The sequence below is a fragment of the Cervus elaphus genome, chromosome 15, assembly GCF_910594005.1.
Source record: "Cervus elaphus chromosome 15, mCerEla1.1, whole genome shotgun sequence".
NCBI lineage: Eukaryota > Metazoa > Chordata > Mammalia > Artiodactyla > Cervidae > Cervus > Cervus elaphus.
Window position 1 is genome coordinate 86,503,216 of NC_057829.1, and position 26,056 is coordinate 86,529,271.

General features: G+C 56.7%; 1 protein-coding gene across 5 annotated transcripts in view; it reads right to left on the reverse strand.

The window, feature by feature from the left end:
- Window positions 1-26,056, reverse strand: part of CTBP2 (C-terminal binding protein 2) — a 170,818-nt gene that overhangs the window by 10,712 nt on the left and 134,050 nt on the right. For 4 of the 5 annotated variants that reach the window (XM_043926095.1, XM_043926093.1, XM_043926094.1 and 1 more), the window contains exons 4-5: window positions 1,615-1,769; window positions 1,137-1,281 (exon numbers count right to left, since the gene is read on the reverse strand). In XM_043926095.1, the coding sequence (XP_043782030.1) occupies window positions 1,137-1,281; window positions 1,615-1,769 (300 nt within the window). Of the gene's footprint in view, window positions 1-1,136; window positions 1,282-1,614; window positions 1,770-23,165; window positions 24,844-26,056 lie in introns of those variants that run through there. The other variant, XM_043926097.1, reaches the window with a different exon arrangement.

The following is a 26,056-nucleotide window of genomic DNA, read 5'->3' on the forward strand; positions in this document are numbered from 1 at the left end:
CAGCCCACTGGGTGCGCCCAGGTGAAGAGGCAGCAGGTGGGTGTCAGCGGGCTGCGGCCAGAGCCACCAGGTCCCATGTGTGTAGGTGGTCACATGCAGGTGTGATGCTGAGCTGACCGAGCCAGGCACCGCGTGTACCCTCCTGCCTGTTGCTGCAGCAGGCAGGGGCTCAGAGGCCTGGGTTCCTGGCCACTGCGGGGTTCCTGGCCACTGGGAGGTCCCTGCCTCAGCCTCATGGTCACAGAGCACCAGGCAGATCACAGCCTGCATGCTAGGTGCCGGGCTGACATGCTTCAAGACAGCAAGGACGCTGACTTCAGAAGGGCTTGTCCAGCAGGACCTTCCCGGCTCCTCCAGAGAACCCCGGGGACCCCTGTGATCAAAGCTTGGGCCCCTTGGTGGTGGTGATGATGATGGTGGTGGACGTGATGGAATTGCAGCTGAGCTATTTCAAATCCTAAAAGATGATGCTGTTCAGAATGCTGCACTCAATGTGCCAGCAAATCTGGAGACCTCAGCAGTGGCCATGGGACCTGAAAAGGTCAGTTTTCATTCCAATCCCAAAGAAGGGCAATGCTAAAGAATGTTCAAACTGGGCCCCTGAATCTCTGCCAATGCTCCAACATGCTTAGCGCCCACATCAGGTGCCAGGCCACCATGCCAATGCCCTCCCTCGGGGAGTGTGCAGCCAGCGGACTGGAAAGCAGCCGGGAGCCCCGCCTTCAGGTGCCCATCTGCTGCATGGGCAGGGGGACGCTGGGCAGTGGTCCCCCTGCACTGCCCTGACCCGGGAAGGTTCCCGTGCAGACAGCCGCCCTGGGGAGATGGCTCCACCCCAGGACTGGAGGAGACCTGGAAAAGGGTGCCCCCAACCCCAGGAACACCAAGCTGTGAGTCCAGCGAGAGTAACCTCAGGTTGGTGGGTCCTGGCCAGCGGGCACAGGGCTGTGGCCGCTCACACAGTCCCCTCTGCGGGGAAGGCTTGTGGCTTTGTTTGGCTCACGTCCTTCCCGAGTGAGACAACCTAGTACAGCCCCCAGGCCCCTCGATGGGGCCTCTGACCCCAGCAGGGAGCCGTCTCAGTTCTGGCCTTGTCTGCTCCAGTGGGCACCCGGCAGGCACTGCCGGGCACTTACCGAGTTCGCCCGCAGCCTTGATGTCGACGTTGTCGTAGCCGCTGCCTATCCGCACGATCACCCTCAGGGCCTTGAACTTCTCCAGGTCTTCCCTGGTGAGCGTGATGGTGTGATACATCATGGCGCCGACCGCCTCGTTTAAAACCTGTGATGGGGCAAGCAGGGTGCGGGTTGGAGGCCCCCATCACCCTTGAATTCTGGCAGGAAGATGACCAGCGAGGATGCGGCCTGGGTGTTCACAGCATCCCCCTCTAAGGGAGAGGGTCCTGGTGGGGCTCTGGGGGCCTGCTAATGACTCTGAGTGATGCCAGGGAGTGGGTGCAGGGGGCATGCTTAGGGAGGCGGTGTGAGGGACGGGCCAGCAGAAACCAGTGTGGAAAGAAGGGGAACTGGCAGGGGTGTTTGCTGAGTGCCAGCTGCTGCCACCTGATCTGGGGGGGGGGGCCCAGCTAGGCGGGCAGGATGGGGAGGGGCCCACCTTCTCGTGGATCTCCTGGGTGGACTGTGCGTCGCAGAAGGCCACGGTGGCCAGGTCCTTCAGGATGGGCATCTCCACGGTGCAGTCTCTGCCGTCGAGCAGCGCCACCAGGGGGCGGGGGTGCAGGGGGCCGTTCATGATCTGGGGGCGGATACCTGGGAGGAGGGAGGGGACAGGGTGTGTGTGCCAAGTGGCCGGGGCTCCCCCAGCTGTGGTGGGGGCGCCCAGGGAGGTGCCTCCCTCCTGGGAGGATTCTGGGACCAGCCCAGGAGACAGAGAAGGAACATCTGTGCAGCTTGTTTTGACAGAGGAGCTAAGATGCCCTCATAGGGGACCACATGTGGCCAACCCTACCACCATGTGGAACTGGGTCAAGTCCACACCTGCTGCTGCCACCAGGGACAGCCCGGCTGACCCTAAACCTCCAAGACCCAGAGACCTTCGGGACATCCAGGGGTCTAGCCCACGGCTCCTGAGGTACAGCAGACTTCACTTGGCTCCTCTGCCCTTCTAAACACGTGCGACATGCGCTGAAGTGAAACAAGAGGGGCACGTTCGAGTGCCAGCATCCTGTGGGATGAAGCTGAAGGTCCAATCCTTTGGTCACCTGATGCGGAGAGCCGACTCATTGGAAAAGAGCCTGATGCTGGTAAAGACTGAAGGCAGGAGGAGAAGGGGATGACAGAGGATGAGATGGTTGGATGGCATCACTGACTCGATGGACATGAACCTGAACAAACTCTGGGAGACAGCGGAGGACAGAGGAGCCTGGTGTGCTGCAGTCCATGGGGTTGCAAAGAGTTGGACACAACTGAGTGACTGAACAACATCCTGTAAGCGCTTCCTGGAGGAAACTGTGGGAGACATGCCGCCTGTGCCCATAGACCCTCTCACCTGGCCCAGGTGAGGAGAGGATGCCAGTCTGAGGGGGTGGGGAAGTGTGTGTGTGTGTAGGGGTGTGTGTGTGTGTGTGTATGGGTGTGTGTGTAGGGGTATGCCTGTGTATGTGTTGGGGTGGGTGTGTGTGTAGCGGTGTGCGTGTGTGTTGGGGTGTGTGAGGAGGGGATGCCAGTCTGAGAGGGTGGGGAAGTGTGTGTGTGTGTAGCGGTGTGTGTGTGTGTAGGGGTGTGTGTGTGTGTAGCGGTGTGTGTGTGTGTGTGTGTGTGTAGGGGTGTGTGTGTGTTGGGGTGGGGGTGGGGTGGTGTGCAGATGACCTGCTGGGGACTTGACGAATGAATCTTCCCAAAGGACCATAGTGCAAATCAGCTGCCTAGACCAGCCAGAGCTGTTTTCATGTGCCAATGCTTCCAATGGAGACAAAGGATGCTGGACCCCGCAGCTGGTGAGGGGAGCAGGCCTGCCTGCACGCTGCCTACGCCCACATTCTCCAGGGGCGCCATGCCTCCAACCCAAACGACAGAGGACTGCTCTGCCCTCCGCAGTGGGGCCCCAGCATCAGGGGCACACACACCAGCTCAGGGCAATTCATCCTCTCTCTATGACCAAACCGTTCCCTTCACTGGAAGGTCCTGGATTTTTGGCTTCCATGTTAAATCACCTTCTTGGGCTTCCCTGACAGCTCAGTTGGTAAAGAATCCACCTGCAATGCAGGAGACCCTGGTTCCATTCCTGGGTTGGGGAAGATCCTCTAGAGAAGGGATAGGCTACCCACTCCAGGATTCTTCGGCTTCCCTGGTGGCTCAGCTGGTAAAGGATCTGCCCACAATGCGGGACACCTGAGTTCGATCCCTGGGTTGGGAAGATCCCCTGGAGAAGGGAAAGGTACCCACTCCTGTGTTCTGGCCTGGAGAATTCCATGGACTGTTTAGTCCATGGGGTTGGAGACAGTCGGACATGACTGAGCGACCTTCACTATGTTAAATCACCATGACCCATCCCTGGGCTTCAGGAGGAACTGCAGCACCAGGTGGCCAGGACAGGGCCACTCCTGTTTTCTTACCAAATCACAAGTGTGTGTGTGTGTGTGGGGGGGGGGGGGTGTGGTGGTGCGGGGCGCAGGTGGCCTGCCAGGGACTTGACGAATGAATCTTCTCAAAGGACCACAGTGCAAGTCAGCTGGTGTCACAGATTACAAGTCACAAGACAGCTTTCCACACATCTGAGGTTCTCAGATGTTCAGATAAACTGACGATGGCCACTGCACCAGGGCCAGGCTGAGCACAGAGTTTACTTATCCTCTTCAGCACTGGGCTTGCTCAGGCTCCCGAAGGCCGAAGCAGGAGCCACTGACGTGCTCACCCACAGGGCCTCAGCCTCCCGGCAGCCATGAGACGGCCACGGGTGGGGCCTCTCCTCGGCCACCAGGGCTCAGGATCCGGCAGGCCACGTGCCCCTCAGCGATGTGAAGGGTGGGGGAGGGCGGCCCCCCAGCGCCCGAACGACCTGGACTTGTCCCGGACGGCGCTCCCACGCCACAGCTGCAGCCTCGGGGGACAATCGTCTCTTTGAACTCGACCAGACAAAAGCCTTTTGTTCTGGCCTGGGGAGAACAAGCCAGGGTGGCCGGGGGTGGGGGGAGCGGGCCACCTCTGGGCAGTGCTGGGCTGGGGCTCACGAATGATCAAGGTCCCTCCTGGCCCACAAGTGGCAGCCATACCCCTACCGCCTCCTGGGGACATGTACCCCTGAAGTGGGGCGGCCAAGTGAAGCTGAGTTCCCGAGTGGGGACAGGGTCCCCAGCTCTCAACCTGCAGCACTGAGGCCGGCCGCCTGTTGGGGGGGGTGGCACACGTCCCACGAACTTTGCCCAACAGAAGGGTCTGTTGGAGTCGAGGTGCTGTGTGCAGACGGGGAGAACACACCCCAAAGACCAAGAGTGACATCTGCAGACAGGACTCCTGGACACCCCACAGAGGGAGAAGTGGGAGCAGGGATGTCATCGGGTGCCCCACACCTTCTCCTTTCACCCTTGAGACGGCACCTGTCTCCTGTCTGCAGACCAGGAAACAGAACAAGATGCAAGCTGCTGAAAGCGGGGGGGGGGGGGGGGGGGGGCCGGTGCAAACATGGGGTCCACACCCACCCTGAGAGTGAGACGGCGAGACAAGCAAGTCCGAAAGGACCCATTCTCTTCCTCCAGCTTCTCCCCACCCCCAACACCTCCTACGAAGCCCAAGGTTGGGCTCCTGGAGGACCTCGTGGGCAAACGTGCTCACTTGGCCCAGGCTGTTCCCTCCCACTGGGTGAAGAAACACCCCAACTTCACTCCGGGGTGGGGGGTGCTGTCAGGAGGGTTAACCAGACAACATTTGTAAAGTTCACGATCATGACTAGAGATCCAAGCGGTTAATTAAAAAGTCATCACATGGGAAAACGACAGCGGGCACCAGGCAGGCATCTGGAGAGGCTGAGGGGCCATTGCCGCAACGTGTCCATCCGCAGCATCAGTGCATGCATCCCGTTACCTGGGAAACAAACTCCGGGTTGCCTAGCGATTGCCTCCCTCCCTGACTTGGGTCGTCTTTCTCTTTGGTGAAACCCACCCTTTGCCCTTGTTCAGGCTGGGCATGCAGAACGCACAAGACCCATGGGCTTCCTGAAGCCTGAGGCTCGGATACCGGCTTCAAGCTCTCTATGGTAAGGCAAGAGTCAGAGATGCAAGGGGGACCACAAGGCTCAGGTGCAAAGGCTGGGGAAGGATGCTGAGGGGGGCTGGCTGGCTGGCAGGTGGGAGTGGGCGAGATTCACAGATGTTCTGGATGAAGTGCAGGGGCCACACGAGGCCCCCAGCACTGAGAACAAGATGGCTTATCCAGGTCACTGCCAAGGTCGGCTTCTACAAAGGGGCCGCGCTGGATAGACAATGCTCCTTCAGTTCCAGATGGGACTCATCAAGCCGCATGACTCAGAATCCAGTTAATTTCAAGCCACTGTGCCCAGAACCCACTGTCCCTACAGTCTTGCTGAGGTACCCAAGAAGAACCCAAGAAATGCCTGGAAGATGAAGTTGCAATTAGACTTTACATCTCACCTCACATTAACTGAGACATTTCTCCAGTGCTTCTGGCAACCTGAAACATTTTTAACTGTATGAAATTAAAAGATGCTTACTCCTTGGAAGAAAAGTTATGACCAATCTAGACAGCATATTAAAAAGCAGAGATGTTACTTTGCCAACAAAGGTCCATCTAGTCAAGGCTATGGTTTTTCCAGTAGTCATGTATGGATGTGAGAGTTGGACTGTAAAGAAAGCTGAGTGCCAAAGAATTGATGCTTTTGAACTGTGGTGTTGAAGAAGACCCTTGAGAGTCCCTTGGAGTGCAAGGAGATCCAACCCATCCATCCTAAAGGAAATGAGTCCTGAATATTCATTGGAAGGACTGATGCTGAAGCTGAAACTCCAATACTTTGGCCACCTGATGCGAAGAACTGAATCATCTGAAAAGACCCTGATGCTGGGAGAGAGTGAAGATGGGAGGAGAAGGGGATGACAGAGGATGAGATGGTTGGATGGCATCACCGACTCAATGGACATGACTTCTGTGGAAAATGGGGTACCGACTCGGGCTGGCTCAGAGGCTGGAGGGAGGAAGGAGCCCTATTCCTGCTACCGTCAGGGGAACTGAGGGGAGAAATGCAAGGCACAATGTTTAATGAGAAGTCAATAAAGACAGGCTTGTGATTTAAAATCAAAATGGGCTGCCAACTAAGATTCACTGCTGAAACCCCACAAATTCCAAGACTGACAGGAATCATTCAGTGTTGATCTTATCCCTACTTTATAGCCAAGGAGATGAGCTAAGGGAATGATAAGGGGCGCTTCACATGGCACCAAAGAACCAGCAGAGGCCAAGAAGCACCTGAAGATGAGGATCAGAGGGTCCTGACAGCCCTCAAGTCAGACTGACCATTGCCCTTCTCCAGTCTCCCTTCCCGTTGATGAACTCACTCCACCCATTTCAGAATAATTCCAGCTGCACCTGGACACACCTCGGAAAGCGTATCAGTGCACTTTCAACAGCTCGTCCAGCATTAAGACTGCAGGGCAGAGAGAGCTCAGCCGACTCCCCTGGTGTCAATTACTTGCTGGTTTCAGGCTTGCTTCCTCACAAGCAGGGACGCAGCGCCCCAGCTCGAGGCTGCCTCTGACGTCCGCCCCTGGGCCTGGTGTTGCTTCGAGCTGCAGCTGCACACAAATGATTGTGCAATTAGACACACTTAGTGGAAAACAAAGACCACACCAGGCTGAGTTGCCGGAGGTTGGTTAAGAGTGACCAGCGGTCCAGTGAATGCCGAGTTCAAAGGACTCTGTGAATTCCAAGGTGGAAAGGGGAGGGCCCCAGGGAGACGTCAGTAAACTCCGGGCCCCCAGCCTTGATGCCACCTTATCTGGATAACAGCACCAGCTCCTTCCCCCAGGCGACAAGCTGATGGGGCTGCAGTCGAAGAAACGGGAAGACGTGCTCATGCCATACAGAGTGGCCCTGTGGTGTATTTCCTGGCCTTTCTGGACACCAAGTGAGTTCAGTGGACATCCTTCCTATAGGACCTTGCATCATTTTCTAAAGGTTGGCTTCTGTCGCTTGCAACTCAAGAACCAAACTGTCTGAGACGTGATTTTGCAGCTTTTGGGCTTTAGTTGGGCAATTTTACCCTAAAGATAGTGGCTGTAATAATCGTGTTTGACCTAGCAGGCAGAGAGGCCTCTTTTAACAATGGACCAGATTTTAGGACGTGTTCCCATACCGCAGCAACCTCAGAGGCCCCAAAGCCAGGCTGGCCAGGATAACGGATGACGATCACGGTGTGTGAACGGCCACACCTGTGCAGGGTCACCTCTCTGCTCACGGACGGGGTTGGGCAGGTACAGCGAGGCTGCCGTTTGAGGCCCCACAGGACGCACAGGTGGGGCTGGGATCCCTGAGGGAAGAGGACCTGCCAGGCATGCCAAGCCCATCCTAAGATCTCCCTTGCTGCCTGGGATTCTCTGCGCAGTACCACTGGTCTTGACAGCTGACACCTGAGCAAGCACCTGGAAAGGCTAGCCGACGGAGACCTGTGCGGGGCCGCAGAAAGACCCGAGACAAAACCCACTGCTCTGCCCAACTCATCAAGAGGATGGGGAGACGATCAACAAAGCTGGTCATCGGCTCCCAGGACCTCCATGGGTCCCGGAAGGTAGAGGGCAGCTCCCATCCTCAAGCGCAAGTGGCCCTGGGGAGAACGGGGAGAGGTGGCCACGCAGAGCCCAGAGGTCTGCAGCGGGCGGGGAGGGACACGTCAGGCCCACACCTGCAGCCCTGTAGCACAGACCAATTTGCAAGGATCTGATCGCGTCTCCCCTCCATCCCTTAAATGCAGCTGCTCCCCAATTAAAAGGCCACATCCCGCAACCCAGCACAGCCCAATCCTTCTTGGCTGGGCTCATCAGTTCCGAACCTCAGAAGGCCAGACCCAGAATCAGACCGCAGGTCTGACAAGCAGCATGTTTCACAGGCCAGCATTTCCATGACCCAGAGGTGCAGCTCCTGATTCATGGGACCAAGCAGGAACCAGATGCTGACCCTGGGACAGAAACGAGCCCTTATCCGAGATTCGGCTTTCAACTTGGAAACGTGGCTATGTCGAGGGGTCTACTTGTCTACCCGCGGCCTGGGGCAGCAGACTCCTCCTGCCTGGGGAAGAAGGCTGTGGAGCCTCGTGGGGGGCGGGCCTCCCTTGCTTTGTAAACATGTTTATCCACGTTACGAAAACTGTTCTACACTGTTAACAAATGTTCTTCAGTTGGCTGGAGCTTACCCAGAAAGCAGATCTGGAAAGCGAGTGAAGGCAGTGACTGTCCCCAACACCCCAGGAAGGTGCCTGCCCTGCACGAGCACCCCTCGCCTTTCATGGGAGGGACCACGGCCACAGGAGATGGTGACGGGGGGTTCAGAGAGCGGCTGCAAGGCAGAGATTTGCAGAACGATGTGTGTTGCTAAGTGTGGTGCTATTTTAAGGTTAAAAAAGAGTGCGGTTACTTTTGGAAATCTCATCTTTGTTCCCACACTGCTATCTGCCTTTTCATTTGGTAAAAGTGCTTTTCTCTGCGGTGTCCCTGGGCAGCTCTCCCAGGCCCAGGAAGCCGCGTCCGCTTTCTCCGGGCCTGTCTGAGATGCGGCCAGGCTGCAGTTTGATTTTGAAAACTTGGTCAAGTGCAGACATGCTCTCCCAGCACGGCGGAGAACCCAGTTTTTCTTTGGCGGCCTTGCTTTTCACGCCTAGTTTTTCATTGCAACACCACCCGATCCAGCACTCAGCCTCCATCCTGCGCCCTACCTGGCCCAAGTGGCAGTGAGCCCTTTCTCACTGGCCCGGGATCCCGAGCAGGAATGTCCTGGGATGGAGGCGATGACCAAGGAACGGTGCACCTACAGCTTGAGGGCTGAGAGCAATTTTGGGACCTGCTCGAACCACAGTGTCAGAAGCAAAGGGCAGTTACTGGAGTGGACACTGGTCCACAGGCTTCTGGCTGCCGTCGCCAAAGTGGACCTTCAGATCCAATCCATCCCCGCTCCTTCCTGATTCCTCACCTCCAAGCTCTGCCATGTGAGAGCCTGGCCTGGTTCTAGGGACCCAGTGAGGATGCAGGCATGGATGCTTTCCTCAGGGAACTCTACATGCACAGAGAATCTGAATTATAGGAGAAATAGCCTTCCTCAAGATACTTCAAAATCCAGAACAGGGGGGAATTCCCTGGCAGTCCAGTGGCTAGGACTCTGCAATTCCACTGCTGGGAGAGGACCCAGTGTTCAATCCCAGGTGGGGGAACCAAGATGCCACAAGCCATGTGGCACAGCCAAAAAATAAAATAAGAATGAAAACAAAATCAGAAACACGAAATCAGTTTCAATCTGGGCCTAGATGTGGAAGTCCAGTCGTCTAATACAGGGCAAGCAAGATCGGAACATCTTGCAATTCGATGCAGGCTGGAGCTGAATGGCCGTGTGCTCAGGGCTGAAGGAGAGGAAAGCAGACCTGGACAACAAATGCAGATACACAACCACTGCGCTCACGGCAGGCATGGCTAATCAATCCCAGCAGTCTTGGTCTCAGACTCCCTGCTGACCCCCGTGGGCCGCCCTGCAAGGCTAGCTGACATCTGCGGCCATGCCAAGTGCACCCAGGCCCCCTGTTGGATTGGGTTAGGAAAGTGAAGGTCAGTGTTCTACACGTGACACCACCACTGTGAGTGTGGAAAGAAGTAGGGAGACGTAGGGAGGCCCCAGGGGAAGGATGCAAAGGCCCCCCAGTGAGGCACAGCCCTCCACAGTCACTCTGGGACGGGCCTCTGTTCTGCTGGGGGCGGGGAGGGGCTTCTGGAGAGGAAGGGGAGAGACCCGCCCCCCAGGGTGGGGCTGGGCTCTGCTGCAGGTGCCTGGGTTTGCACCCAACTCCTTGCAGCAGGACCTCAGCTGTGCCTGGTACTGTTCCCGGTGGCCTCTGACACCCGCCCCATCCCAGGGTAACTCTGTCGCTCCCCCTCAATCCCAAGACGGGGAGTCCACATCCCCACTCCCGGGAAGTGGGTTGGCCTTGAACTTCAGTCTGAACCCCCCAGAGTGACAGAGGGGCTGCTGCACCGATTCCAAGCTGGGCCTCTGGGGTGGGCACCACGCCTTCCAAATTCACAGTGAAACAGACCAGCCATGAGCTGGGAAGCACTGGGAGGCAGGACCACATGTCCAGGGTCCAGCCATCCAGGCTGAGGAGGGGAGGGGTGCCCAGGCCATCCACCTCCGGCAGAGCCCCGCTGCCTGCAAGCCAGAAGTTCTGGGGTGATCGGCCACCCAGAGACAGCAAACCGACGTTTTCAGCAAGACAAGGCCAAGGCAGAGAGAGCCCATGTGTCCTCTGACCGGCAGGAACCCCCGGAGGCCATCCCCAGGCCAGATCAAGGCAAGAGATCTTGTGGAGGATGGACTTCCCCAGGTTAGGCGCCCCAAGCAGTATTCTTGCCTGGAAAATCCCATGGATGGAGGAGCCTGGCGGGCTACAGTCCCCGGGGTTGCAAAGAGTCGGACACGACTGAGCAACTTCACTTTCTTCTTTCTTTTCTTCGAAAACAGAGTGGGTTGCCGTTTCCTTCTCCAGGGGATCTTCCCAACACAGGGACTGAACCCCTGTGTCCTGCATTGCAGGTGGATTCTTTATCGACTAAGCCACCAGGGAACACCCTGGGAAACCAGAGAATCCGTGTAGATTGGGAGTTTGGGATGGACACGCATACACGGTAACCAACAAGGACCTACTGAAAAGCACGGGAACTCTGCTCGATATTGTGCAATAAGCTGAATGGGAAAAGAACTTGAAAAAGAATAGGTACATGGGTATGTATAACTGAACCATGGGTATGTACCCCTGAAACTAACACAACATTGTTAATCAACTGTATTCCAACATGAACTAGCTTTATTTGTGATGCTTTACTGGGGTGGTCGGGCACAGAACCCAAGTCATCTCTGAAGTATCCCTGTGTGGACACCGCCCACAGGTTGCCCTGGGATGAGCAGTACCATCGGGCAGGCAGGAAGCCCAGTGGTCACTGCATACACAGCCTTTTCCTGAAAGACCATCAGCAGCCTGGATGCCACTTGGTCTTCCAAAGCCAGGTTCCTCTACGCAGCTGTGAATACACTATAGTAACCAGCGCCCTGGCTTTGGAAAAGCCACAAGCATGGGGAATCTGGCCCTCCAAGTCCTCAGGAGCGGTGCTGTTGGGGGTGAACCGCACTAAGGGGCTCCCCAGAAGGCTGAGCGTGCTCCATGATGCAGGGGGGAGCTGGTTTGCAGACACTCCTCAGTCCTGATTTTAGTGATCTCTATAAAGGTAGCTGTAGGCTCGGTCCAGATGGCTACAGAGTGGCCCTATAAGTAGATTAGCTTCTTAAATAAAACATGGATCTTAATGAGTCATGGCCTCTGAGGGAGACGCTCTCAGGCCATCTCGCCTTAGCTCAGGTTAACAGCTGGACAGAGAGCTGGCAAGCTGGAGGCTCACAGGCTCTCCAGGGCCTCCACCACTGCCCACACCCCGCCCAAGGCTCACTGGGCAGACAGGCGAACCCAGGGTGCACACAAGGGTAGCTTCTGGAAGCAGAGGTCTCGACTTGTGGGAAGCACACCATCTAGTTTAAAAAACAGTACAACCTGGGACTTCCCTGGGGGTGCAGTGGTTAAGAACCTACCTTGCAGGGGACATGGGTTCGATCCCTGGTCAGGGAACTAAGATCCCACATGCCACGGAGCAGCCAAGCCCGCGCGCCCTGACTACCAAAGCCCACACACTCGGGAGTCCATGTGCCACAATCAAAGGTCCCACAGGACACAACGAGGTCCGGTGTGCCACGACTGAGACCCAATGCAGCCAGCTTCTGCACCTCCAGAAAGACCAGCACCGCTGGCGCTTTAAGTGACCCCTTACAGCCACCCGGGTGAACCGTCCTGGCAGCCCGAACTGTGCAGCGTCCACACCACACCGGGGAACTGTAGCTGAGAAAAAGAAGTGACAGACACTTCCGCTTTGCCCAACAGAGCTGAAGAACAAACCCGGGCCCATTTTGCACTTTCTTAGACACGCACACACGGGCCGGGCAAGCTGTCTGGCATCTAGATGCCCCAGGTCTTCAGGGTTCCCCCCAGTCCCCAGGGAGCCTCCTGTGGGCCTGGTGAACCCCACCGCCCAGAAACTGCACCTGATGCTCTGCTGGGAACCTACTGCTTTCGGTGGGGGAGGGGCAGACACCACCCACTTAGAGCACAAGAGACCCTCCCAGCTGACTGGTCCAGAGGAAACCACTCTGAGCGCCACCGAGGAGCAAACCCGCCGCCAAGAAACACGTCTGAAGCAGCCAAGGACGTGCGGCTCTGCTTCTGACTTCGGTCAAATGATCTAATGGTCTGTTTGTCCCCTGAAGGCTCAGTCTCACGTGGGTGGTCCCGCAGTGTCCGGGATGTGGCGTGGGGGCAGGGCTGCAGGCTCTGGGCTTGGGGAACAGCAGGTCTCCGGGTGCGAGGACCCACTGGCTCCCAGTCCAGGTGCCCCCAACATGGGGGAAGAGTCCCTGGAGGGGCAAGTGACCGGGTAGCTTACGCCTGGGGCGGGGATGACCTCAGTTGCCCCTTCAGGCTGGGAGCATATACACGCCACACCTCCTTTTCAATCAACGGCGTCTGTGGGAGCCTCTGGAGCCCCTGCTCTTAGTGTGGGGGATGCCACGGGTCCGAAGGCCGCCCCCCCCCCTTCCTGATGGCAGCTCCTCCAAGCCTCTGTCAAGGAGATGCGCCCACAGGGGGACCTTCTCAAGGACAAAAGGGGCTCCCAGGCCACAAGTGACAGTGACCCCGGTGAACTCACGCCACGTGTCTCAGCAGCCGGGCTCACCCACCGCTCCTCGCTCAGGGCCTGGCTTCCCTTCCCCGGGACCAGGGCTCCCGCAGCAGGAGGTGGGCGCTGGCTGAGAGGTGGGCATCCAGGGGCTGCTCCCCTGCGTGGTGCCAGCTGCCACTCTCTGGTCCCGGATCACAAGCTGGGGTGTTCAGGAACCCGTCGCCCACTCCTTGTCCCACCCTGCCTGGAGCCTCAACCCCGGGCGGGGGAAGCCGAATAGCCCAGGTTGGTGGTCTCCTCTTGGCTGGGGGCTGAGCCCCTGAGCCGTGGAGACTTCTAGGAAGGCTCTGCCCACGGCATGGGGCGGGGACCGCCCGTGGAAGCCACTCACTGTATATTTCACTTGAGTATTTCTCAAGGTCTAAAAATGTGCCCATAGCCATGACACAAGAGAGAAACACAAGTGAAGTAAAGATGAGAAAAGAACCGACAGGTGCCAGGAGTCTGGCAGAGGCAAGCGCTGCGCACCCATGCCCCAGCCCGAGCGCCGCCCGCCTCTGACGGGCTCGCGTGGGGCTGCCGGGACCCCGGGGGCAGGAAGACCCTCAGAGGGGTCCCCACCAGGCCGAGGACACCCCAGTCTTCTCGATTCCGGAAGGGCCACTCCTCCCAAAGCACAGGAAACAGCAGTGGAACAAGCCGGCTCTGCGAGCCCCCCAGTCAAGGTCAGGGGTCACAGCGGACACACCACGAGGAGGGCAGGGCTGCCTAGGGGTGCTGCCCGCCCGGGTCGCTGCCCCTGTGGTTGACTCGTCCCCTCTGATCAGAAGGACTGGCTTCACCAGGGCCCCTGAGGGACAGACAACGTGCCCTTCTCCCTAAAGGTCCCTGGAAGAGCCTGGCAGACTCGGGCTTATTTTTCTAACTGCACTGCCTGAGCCGAGGGCCCATAAAAACAAAACACCGCCCTGCTTCTTAGCCGTGGCAGCCACTAAGGCAAGGAAGGAGACAGAACAGGGACAAGGCTTTCAGTTTATTGCAGTTTTTCACGGGGCTCTAAAACCCGAAAGGAAAGTGATTCTTAAGCATCCTTTCACAGGCTTGTTGTCCGGTGGGCTGGAGGCCAAGCGAGCTGCCCTCGGGCCCCAGAGCAGCCAGGAAGTTCATTTTCCCAAGTGCGACAGCTGGCTGGACGTCCCCACCCTGCTCTTTTCCGCTATAATTTTTTTCTTAAAACTTAATGATGTCTTAAGCAATCCAGGCTCAAAGCCCAGTTCACAGGAAAACACTAGAACCCATCACAAAGCCATATTTATCCCTTCAAATAAAAAGCATCTCACAGAAAGCTCTCCAGCAGGGAAGCCGGTGGGGTGAAGAGGGGAGGTTGTAAGGACTGTGGCTGGAGGGGAAGGGACAGGCCCGGGCCGGGCTGCTGACGACAACATTCACCCCACCCCAGCCCCAGGCAGAGCACCCCCTCAAACGAGCAGAACCGCCCCTTCCCCTTGGCGATGCCAACCGAGGGCTGGATGAAGGAAGCAGCGGACACCCTGGGGAGGAAGCCAGCCACCGAAGCAGCCCAGCCAGGCCCCAAACCTGCGCCTGTGAGCTCAGCATTTTCGACTGGACGAGGCCCTGGGACAGATTTTGTCTGCAGTTTTAGAGAGGCAGGAAGCAGTCACAAGGCAGGACAGCCTGTCAATGGGAGGGTGCAGGCTGGGGCAGGCTGGGGAGAGGACGCCGCACAGATCGAGCCAGTGCTGACTTCTTTGGACATGTGGTGGAGGGCAGCAGAAATTCAGCCCTCGATTGCTCAGAGAAAGGTGCTTTGGAGCGATGGACTCGGTGGTCCCATCTTACGCACAACGTGAACCTTACAGCGATCTCATTTCCCTCTTTACTGTGGTGGCTAGGAAGCTCAGCATGCAATCCTTTCCTGTCCTTTGGGCACAGGACCATGGGGAGTCCTCTCTGAGTTCTGGCCTTACCCTCCAGCTTCATCTTCTCCTGCCCCTATTATTTCTCCATCTACTCAATTTTACCCTTGTGTGTGTGTGTCAGAGCCCTCTGAGAGCCAAGCTTAAATCCTCTTAGGACCATGGAACATTTGACACTCCATTTAATCACGCCGAAGAATTAATTTCGGTGACTCCCCTGGAAGGGAGCACAGTACGGAGGAGAGGGGCTTGGCTCAGCAGCAGAGATGTGCGGGTCCCAGAGCAGCTTGCGGGGCACCAGCAGGGAACAGGCAAGAGCCTGCAGGTGCCCTGGGAGCCACTCAGCACCGAGCTTCTGCTGTCCAAAGCCCGGGCCCGTCCACGTGACGGGGTCCCCAGAAGGCTGGGGAGGGGGGGCCCCAACTTGCCCTCAATGTCGCACCTGGGGAGGTGAACCTCATAGCACCTTGGGGCTCATGCTCCAGAATCACCCTCCTGACCACCTCTTGCTGGCGTGGACCCTGGCTTCCAGCACTGGGTGGGAGTTCCCGTACCCCAGTTCACAGTGCTACTGAATTCCCGCGCTGTGACGGGTGCTTCCTCCTGACACAGTGACCAACCACAGGCGGAGTCAGACAGGCTGGCCCAAGGTCCTTGTCCTGCTGTGCAACCTGGGGAAGAATCAAGCCTCTCTGAGCCTCAGATTTTTCATTTTAAAAGGGGAAATTGTCGAGCGTCTTCCTGGCAATCAGATGCGATCACTGCGCTCAGATGCTGCAGGAGGGTGGCAATGATGGGCTGGGTAGGTCCGGGAGGCACTCAGAGCTGGCTTCTCTGACCCCAGTCCTGGAGAGGGCAAGAGGTCTATCAGGGGAACGTGGGACCAGGAGGGCCCCCTGAGCCCTGCAGGGGGCTATGAGTTCTGATCAAGTCAGTATTGGGATGATTCGCTCCCCACGGGCCTCGCCAGCACTTCACAGGCGTCAGACATAGAGCCCCGACTCCCCTCCCGGCCCATCCAGAGACCTCGCTCGCGAGGACAAACTCAGCACCAGGGCTTTCTCACCTAGCTCTCCCATGGTTAAACAGTTGTTCCGCTCACATCTGCAAACCCTTCCTGGGATCAATTCTCAACTGAGCTTGGGAAAACACATCCCCAGGAGTCACCCAGCCCTCGGTGGGGACAAGTGTTTACAGGTTTGATTTTATGCTCTCCTAACAATTTGGCAAAGGGAGTTTTGTTCAGACGCTGAGCACCACCGTTGGGCTAAATTTAACTGCCTGTTAAATTGTCCCTGTTAAAGCTGTCCCTTCCTGTTCCTTGAGCAAGAGGGAGCAAGGAGAAGTCAACAGTCTTGTTTTTTCCCCCTTTACATGAAAAACAACTAAAAACGTCCTTTGTGTATAAGCCAGCTTCAGAGGAGGGTGAAACACACCTAAAAGCAGTACATTAAGTACATGTAGGTTCTATGTTGCTAATGTGGGCTATGTTATGGGTGAAAGCATTATTTCCCTTTCATAAACTAAAAAAAAAATAACCCCATGTACCAGCAAAGAACCTATGAAATGGCTTTAGAATTCTTGCCTTGTATAATCGTGGGGACAAAAAAAATAGGTTCCAAACACCTGAAAATCTTCCATGTTAAGGTATGTTGATTTTTCTCGTTTAAAAAATGGTGCTTGGGGCTTCCCTGGTAGCACGATGGTAAAGGCTCCACCTGCCAATGCAGGAGACGTGGGTTCGATTCCTGATCCAGGAAGATCCCACACGCCATGGAGCAACTAAGCCTGTGTGTCACAGCTACTGAGCCAAGGAGCCACAACGCCCGAGGCCCACGCGCCACAGCAAGAGAAGCCAGCGTGATGAGAAGCTCGCACACCACCACGAGAGAGCAGCCCCCATCCCCGCACCAGGGAAAAGCCCGCAGACAGCGACGAAGACCCAGCACGGCCAAAAGTAAACAATAGGATAAATAAAGTAGAAATGGTGCTTGGACAACCGGGTATGCACCAGCAAAATAACGCAGAGGAACCCCCACCTCCCTCTATATTCAAGTCAACTCAGCATGCTTCAAGGACTTAAATGGAAGAGCTAACACTCCAGACTTTTTAGGAAGAAAACACAGGCACAAAGCTTCATGACCTTGGATGTTGACACCAAACCCACAAGCAACCAGAGGGGAAAGAAATAAACTGGACTTTATCAAAATGAAGCCTTCTGTGCTTCAAGGTATCAAGAGAGTGAGTGGCAAGGCAACTGCACGATGGGAGAAAATGTTTGCCGATCAGGTGTCTGGTACCAAAAGCCAGTGAGGACTCTGGGTTTTGCTTCCTGGCCTACCCAGGTCCACCCAGAAGAACGTGAACTGGAGAAGCCCTGTGTGGACACTGGACACTCAAGGGCAAAGGTCACGTGAGGAAGTAACGTGGTGAGGGGGTGTGCTGGCTTTCTCTTCTCGGGCAGATAAACTCACCACGGCTCGCCCCGTCTTGGGGCTCATGTCCCTGGCAAAGTCTAACTGCTGCTCTGGACGAGACTCCCACTTCTCCAAGTTGCAGAGAGGAGTTGGGGGTTGGAAAGAGATGCTAACACACAAAACTGTTATCTGCAGACCAGAGCCACATGCGACAGGCTGCTTCCTGAAGGCAGTGGTTCTGGTGCACGGGCCCTACTCTTTTTACTCAGACCTCCTTTCCAGAACTGGAAGAGAAAATGCCTGAGACGAGGAGGCTCGGCCACCCTGTGCGGGGCAGCCTAGGCCACAAAAGAGGGCCTGGTGACGGGAACGCGGGCAGAGCTGGCTGGTGTCCAGCCATAGATCTGGCCCCACCTTCCCCTGTGAGAACACGGATCGATCCCTTTAAACTGAATGGCAGGAAAGCGCAGCAAGAATAACTTCATTAATCACGTTCTCTGTGTCCCCAAGCATGCCAGGTTAAAAAGCTATTAAACAAGGACCTCAGAGCCCTTCAAGCAGCCAGGGGCCCGCTCCCCCCACCCCTTATTGGATGGAGCATATTAGACAGTCCACTCCCACGTCCCCACATGGGATCTCCCTGGTGGCCCAGTGCTCCCAATGCAGGGGGCATGGGTTTGATCCCTGGTCAGGGAACTAAGATCCCACATGCTGCAGCCAAATAAAATAAATGTTTAAAAAAAACCACAAAAAACCCAAAGCCCAAGTCCCCACAGACACCACACTTCATACTATCACGGATATACACCCCTGGTGGGGCGTGGGGTGGGTCAGGGCTGACAGAGCTGGGAGTGGAACGCCGCAGAAGAGATGAATTGACAGAAGTGTCCAGAGACTTGGTTCTCTGAAAGGCCCGTTCAGCTCATCCTCACCCAGGCCTGGCAGCATCGCCCTCTGCCCCCTGCGTGGACAGCAACTGGAACACCGCCAGGCCATAGCTCACCTAGATGCCGTCCTCCATGGACAGAAGGACTCAGTCCACACCCGAGAAGTCAGAGTGGGCCATTCTGAAGGACAGAGAGCTCGGGATAAGGCCAGTCTCTGAGCCGAATGCCCCATGGCCAGACTCCCACCTCCGGCCTGGGAAGTGGCCCAGGACAATGACAATGACCAGAGCAGGCCTGGCTGATGGGGCACCCTGCGGGAGGAAGAAGAGTGAACCAAAGGGGGAGCTGGGACTCTCAACCCAGGTGCAAGTGGCCAGCCCCCCCAAAAGTCTCAAAGCGAAGTCACTCAGTCGTGTCCGACTCTTTGCGACCCCACAGACTGCAGCCCACCAGGCTCCTCCGTCCATGGGCTTCTCCAGGCACGAGGACTGGAGTGGCTGCCATTGCCTTCTCCATCTTTCCTTCTGCCAGCCCCAAACACCTACCAAATACAAAAGCAAAACAAAGCCTGTTGATTTCACTGACCTGGGACTTGTGTCAGTGTTCTCCTTGGAATGGCCTGCCAGCACCTTCAAAGCACACAGCTCCTTCCCGAGAGATCGATTCGGAAGTGACTGCTGGGGAAAAGAAGGGCTTTGGACGAACCCCCTTCCAGCTGAACTGAGGCTAGGATTTCCTGATCATGGAAGCTGATCAGCAGCTTCCACCTCCAAGGAAAGCCTGGCGATGCCCCAGGGAGCCCCAGGCAGCAGCCAGGACCTTAACAGCCTTCAAGGGGCTGCAAATACTGACACACACACAACCGCCCTCACGCTGGTCTGCACAGTGACCTCTCCCTCGGCCTGACCACCACGGCTGCAGTCTGACGGTCATCCTGGAGTCAGAGCCCTGCGCTCAGCGCCCCCTGCTAGCGCACAGGCTCTTCAGCGATGCATTCCAAGTGCTGCAGGCTCCCCACGTGCGTCCTGATCGCATTATGGTGACTGTCTTTTATTTACTAACTGGGTGGGCGGTGGTGGGAATGCCCCAGAAGCCCAGGCTGGGGTGCACCCTTGTCTCAGTGCCCAACACCTGACCCCAGGTCTGGAACACAGAGCGGGCTGGGGCAGTGCTGAGGGATCCAGCCCCGAGCTCTGGCCCTGCCCTGCTCAGCCAGGGCTCTGGGCTCAGGAACCCTCCCTGGCCCACAGCCCAAAGAGGCCTGCTCCCTTCACACATCTCCTGGGGTTAGGATGTAGGGTCTTAACAATCGAAGAGCCGGGGTCAGCATCCCACTGCTCTCTGCAGGGCCAGCTAGCTCCCAGGCTCGGTCCCCACACCCAGTCCCCAAGTATGGACATAAGGGGGGCTGGCTGAGCCCACCCTTCCTGGTCCAGCTCTGCTTTGAGGTTGGGGAGTGGGTGTGATCAGCTGGCTTGGTGGGGGATGTCTTTGGGGGTCTCATGGCACCCCTCTCCAGGCTGATGGTTTCCGGATCATCACTCTCAGAACCAGTGAATCATTTGGACCCCACTCTCCAGCACAGATCTTCCTGTGCAGAGGGAGCTTCAAACAAAGGCAGGGGCATGGGAGGAGTCACCAGGTGTGCGAGGGCTGGACAAGAACAAACCTCTACTCAGATCCAGTGGGACTTCCCACCCAGGGGACCCGGCATGCAAGCCTACGGTGCTAGAGACCACTGCTACGACGTGAGCAGTGAAGCAAGAGTAACCAGTTCCTGTTGACCTAACACTGCGACACCACCAGCCTCCCCCATGGCCCCCGTGTAAACGGGCTGCAGACACCCCTGTCCTGTCCTGAAGGGTCTCTGGGCAGTGTCCCCAGGAACTAGATGGGGATTACAGATGCACTTCATCAATTGAGCTCTATCTAGAAAAATGCCTGGACGAAAACCAAAAGGGGCCAGAAAAAGGTCGGGCTGGGGCTGTGCTTCTCACACTGGAGGCTCTGTGGCCCCTGCAGCCCACATGCGTGGCTGTGTTCAGGGGGACAAACCCGTGAAGATGGCTGCGGAGCTGCTGTTTACGCGATGCGTCCGGCTGCACCAGCTCAGGGAGGGCTCGGGCGACAGCAAATCCTTGGCTGCAGTCAATGCCACGTGAGACGGGGGAGGGGGCAGCGCTGGGTGACGGCCACTGCCAGAAGGTTCCGCGGCCTGTGCCCCAGTCGAGCAGGTCAGCGTGTAAACAGCAGCAGAAGCAGGTACCGCCACTCACGTGGGTCTGACACGTAGCCCCAGTAATCCCGCATCACAGGAGCTGGGGGCTGCTCTGGGGGCCTGTCCTCACCTGGCCACCCTCCACTGCCCAATCCACAGGAGCCAGTTATTTATACCAACAAAGCCAACCAAGATGGAGCAGGTAGTACACGGACGGAGAAAAGCAAATACCAATTAAAATATGTACTCAGGGATGTGCCGTACAACACGGGGAATATAGCCAATACTTTGTAATAACTGCAAAGGGAAAGTCACTTGGAAAAACATACAAAAGATGAAAAAGATGAAAATACCCAAAGCACATAAAACAAAACCAAGTGCTCAGAAACAAGCCACCCACTGCAAGCATTCGGATCACCACCCCGGAGGGAGAGAGGAGAGAGGCCTCCTCCCGGCACCCCTGCCCCGCCAGATCAGAAGCAAATGTGTGAATTAGACGAAAACCAGAATGAAGATTTATTCATGCTGGTTGTGCCGCAAAGGACTGAGGCGGCGGGATCTGGATTGAAAGATCGCCGGCTCCCGTTTCAGCTCAGGGCGGTGGGGCTGCCCCCGTGAGCATCAGGTTTCCGGACCTGAGGTCTGCGGTGCATCCCTGAAACGTCAGTGTTATCCTCCCCCGGGGGGCAGAGTGACCACCTGGCGTAGCACTGCAGGCTCCAACAGATCTGCTATTGCCTTTAGGAAACCTGCCTCACAAAATGTCTCGTATCCAGGCTCAACGCTCCCGGGGCCAGCCAAGCGCCTACCCCCACCCCACTCCCCGTCCTTGACACACCGCTTTTGGGGGAGGGCCATGATGACACAGTCAACATTCGAGAAGGAATGAGAGGAAACACTGCTACGGGACAGATCATCTGACAGAGAAATTTATTTCCTGGCAGACTTCCGACTGCAGGCTTCTTGGCACAGGCTTGCTGCCATGCAAATGAAACAAAAATCAATATCCCCAGGTCTGCAAAACCACGTGTTAACAATCGCACTCCAAACAACTTAAATAAGATCCCTAGCCCCGTCCCCAAATAACAGCGACTGTTTTTGTTAGAAGGCAGTGCAAAATAAACAGAAATGAAAAGAAGAAAAGAAGGCAATTTAACAGGTCCTCCTTCAGCAAAACCTTTCCAGGACTTCAGCATGCAGATAATCTTTCTGTGATTATGACCAAACCCTCCCGTTGCTTAGCAACACATAATTAAGGAATATGTTTTCAGATCCGCTTTGCAAGCCCAGCCATTATCAGATGAAATTACTGAAGCAACAAATGTCATCGCCATGCAAATTAGTTGGTTGCAAAGAAAGAATGTTTGACGGTGAGGGGGAAGACGCAGGCCCTGGGAAACATTATCTGACTTTTCTCCTGCCACACACCGATTTTAAAAAGTCAAATAAATTTTATGATAGGACTGAAAAAGAAAATCTATACACGAGGCAAAACTAGAATGTATAGAGGGAGACAACAGAGAAATTCAACCAGTGCTTGTCTGGAAATAAGAAAGAAACAAGTGTGAAGGTCAACTTGTAAAGCAACAGTCCCACTTCAGTCTACAAGTAGCCTAACCATCACCAGCTTCACCAACACAGCAGATAAACCTAATGCTTATCTCAGGGCTATCACATTAGGCTCCCAGGCCCCATCCACAGCTATTTAAGAGGTATTTTCAAAAAGGTCTCTCACTTTTACCACAATTCTCATCCCACTATATCCACCCTATAATGCTAGTAATTCATTAAAATAAAAAAAGTCATTGAAAAAAGATGCAGTTTCCTAAACTATGTTGAGGGCAACAGGGAAAGAAAAGAAGAAAGTTGATTTACAGCTTAAATGGTCAGTAAGGATTCTAGGGTCGAAATGACAATTCTGAAGTGTGGCTCTCAGGGTGTCCACCTGGAACTCTATCCAGGTGCCCAGGGACACACACACACACTCAATTCCACTTGGCTTGTGATGAAAACGAGCTAGGATCATTCTCTCTTTCCTCCACATGGAAATACATTCTTCCCTACAAGCAAGCAGAATCCCCAACTGTGTTTTCCAACATGCGAGACTGAGTCTGTTTTTGAAACAGGGAGTTCTAACGGATTTCAACATCTTTGTTTAACACACAAGTCTGGAAGCACACCCGTTTTTAGCTCACCAGTGATTAACCCTACCTCTGATACTGTGTAGACCCTTCAGAGGGGCGTTTCCACACGGGAAAGCACTTCTGATGGCAAGTGAACGCTGCCCACTGTACGGGGAGACGCTGGACAAACACCCAGCCTTTTCCAAAGCCACTGAACGTGAGCTGGAGAAAATGCCACTGCCCGTGAGCTGAGGGCTGCATCCAGTTCTGAATGATTTCTGTTTTTTTTTCCCCCCTCATAAACAGTTGTGCTTCCTCCCCATAAAGGGAAACCCACAAATCAGCTTGAGCTCAACCGGAGAAAAATGAAGGTAATGCCATTCTCAGGGGGTCAGCCCAAACCACACACACCAGTTTCACCCAGGAGAACCCTCCTGTGTGTTGGCCAGCTGGCTGGGGTGCCCTGTTTGGATGAGGGGGTGTATACGTGGGTCTGAGTTGGGGGTGGGTTGGTCTCTCCAGGTCTGGCCGGAGAGCAACAGGAACCCAACGGGCCCGCTGTCCCGAGTTCAGACCTCGGGCCCCACCGTCCGTCCCCTCAATGTCCCCCGCGAGGAAAAGGCAAGGAGGGGTGAATTACTTGGTTCCGGGGCCAGCATGGTGGACACGATGATGGGGGCCCCTGTCCGCCGGGCCACCTTCTGGTAGGGCGAGTGAGGCGTGTGGAGGCTCTGGCTGGCTGGCGGCAGGGCAGGGGGCTCCAGGGGTGCGCCAGGCTTCCGCAGGAGCTGGGGGCTGCCGTGGGGGCTGGGCACGGGGGAGGCCGCCGCGCCCCGCTCCCGTTTCAGCAGTTCCATTGGTACCGTGTACGCCGTCGAGTAGGCAGTCCTGGGGCCCGGGTGAGTCAAGGGCACGCCAGCCTGCAGCGGGTATGCGGGGCCCAGGCGCGCGGTCAGGGCGCAAGGGGTCGGGGAGCTGTACCCCGAGTTGGACGGGAAGTGGGCGGCTTGGGCGCCTACCCCGGGGGCAGAGTAGGTAGCGGCGGTCTCCAGGAGGTGCTGGGAAGGTGCGCTGGAGGGGCGGCGGTGAGCAGGGTCTGCAGCCCGAGGGGACGCCGTCTGCAGGGGCCCCGCTTGGGGCTGGGGCTGCAGGATTGCGGCGCCCAGGCTGGCCGGGTCGCCCTGGAGCTCGCTGCGGTGGCTGAAGCTGCTGGAGCGCGTGCGGGGCAGGGACGCCCCCCGGCCCTGCCTGCGCAGCTGCATCTCCGTCCGGCAGCCGCTGGCCAGGCGGCTCAGCACGCGGGCCTGGCCCAGGTTGGGCGCCACGCACTTGATGTCCGCGTCCTCCATGGTGGCCAGGACCGCCGGGGAGTCGAAGCCTTGTTGTAACAGGGCCACCAGCGTGGCCTCCGCCACGCCTTCCGCCCGCAGGAGGGCCAGGAACTCCGGCATCACGCTCCTCTTGCTGCCCCCAGGCCCCTGGAAGGCGGGCGGGTCGGCTTCACACCTCTCGTAAGCCATCCTGGGGTGAACGCCTTCGCGGGCCGGCCCGTAGCCTCGGGGTGGGGCGCCAGGGGCGGTCCCCATGCCGATCCCAGAGGCAGCTGCCGCTCCCGGTTCCACAACCAGGCACGTGGGTGCCGCCTGCCTGGAGGTGGCGGAATCCACCGGCCTCTCGCTCGCATCGTTGTAGACCTGACTGGTGGGGTAAGCGGGCGCCTCTGCCCCGTACCTGCTGTCGGCCGGCTCCCCGACATACCGCACGGGCGAAGCGGCCCTGCTGTGTGATCGCTGCCCCTGGGGGATCATTTTACCTCCAGGGTCCCGGTACAGGTGACCGGTGTCCTGCAGGACAGGGCCCCGGCCTGCCACTGGCTCCCACGTCATCCTGCTGCCCGGCGCTCCGTAACCGGGCAGCGGCTGGCCAGCTCCCGGGTGGCGATGGTGTGGAGGCTCACCGGGCGCCCGGGCGGCTCCAGCCGGGTCACTGTAGTAATCTCCCGGCAGCAGGGCCCCACGGGCCGACATCACCGCCTGTCTGCTGTCGTAAAAGGCGAAGTCGGGGACGGAGCTCTTCCTTCCGGCCGCCGTGCTGTAGAAGGCCTCCCGGTAGAGGCAGGGCTCAGCTGCCCCGGGCATAGCGACATCCCGCAGCCCAGGGTACCAAGGGCCCTCTCCGCCTCCGTCCGTCAGAGAGCTTCTCCTCCCGGGAGCCTCAGCGACCTCCCAGGGGCCCTCGTACCACCCGGCTGCATCCCAGCTCTGAGATCGACCAATATTTATATGCCTGCTGGGAACCGGCATTGGAAAAGGAAAAAAAAAAAAAGACTGCGGCCAGAGGCAGAGGAGGAAGGCTTTCTTTATAAATCTTCAATTACATGCATCCAAACCAGACCTGGCTGTATTCTAACCCTTCCGAGATGGCAAGAAGGACCAACTGGGGGTTTTCGATTTCAAAGTACGGACTGAATTATTAATTCTCCGAAACCTTAGTAGACAAAACACTCACGGTAACTTTGCCTCACTCTCCAACGGTAGCACCAGAGGTCTTTTCTTTACCGCTCAGTCCCAGAAAGGAGGCTGCAGCCAGCCAGCCGGGCACCCCCGCCCCCCTTCCTGGCTGGAGCACTCACATGGACCTCTGCTCTCTCAGCCTGCCGATTAGGAGCTAAATAAAACCCCTAAAGCTTTTGTTCCATGTGACATCTCGTTAGACCGATGAAACCGGCTGCGGGCTCCATCCAGGCCTCCCGACCTGCAACTGGGAATTCTTTTCACGCTGAAACCCTGGCTTATCTCCCCCGTCCTCACCAGGGCACTTTTTGGATGAGCCTGCCTCCCCCTCCTGAAGGTGCGCCCCCCCACCCGCCCAGATCAGGATCACCTAAAAGTGACAGGAGGAAAATAGAAAAAGACTGCTTTAATGTCGATGCAATCTTAATCCACCCTGATGAAATGTTAATCCATTGCATACGGCTAAGAACAAATTAAATGTGAACAGGCGGGCGGGATAAGAAAGAAAAAGCCTCACGCGTAGTTCTAGAGCAGGAGGTGCCAGAGAGATGGGCCAGGTCTGCCACCCGACGCTTTGCCAATATTGAAATCTGGCTCCGAGATGACTCTGGTTACAAATCAAACGAGTTATTAACATTGCTTAAGCCCAAATGGATTCTTTCCCGTATTCTCACACAACACAGACCCTTTCATACTGCCTGGAAAAACCACAGCGACAGAAATACAGCCCACGCGTGTAGCCTAGAATTGAACATTTTAAGAGGGCAACAGAGGTCAGCGACTAAACCCCAATGTTATGAAGCAGAGCCGGGAGGGGGGAGGCTGCGTCTGAGGCATGTTTGCCTTTAAATCTGTTTGCAAAGGAAGCATTAATTCTAGCAGGCTTGGCCTGGCTCAGATCTCTTGGATCATCTCCCATATTCCCATGGATTAAGATTTTACGGAGCCCACCAGGGACATGAGGTATATTAACGCAGAGAATGGCAGTTACCTGCATGCAGGAAAGCCCCACAGAAGA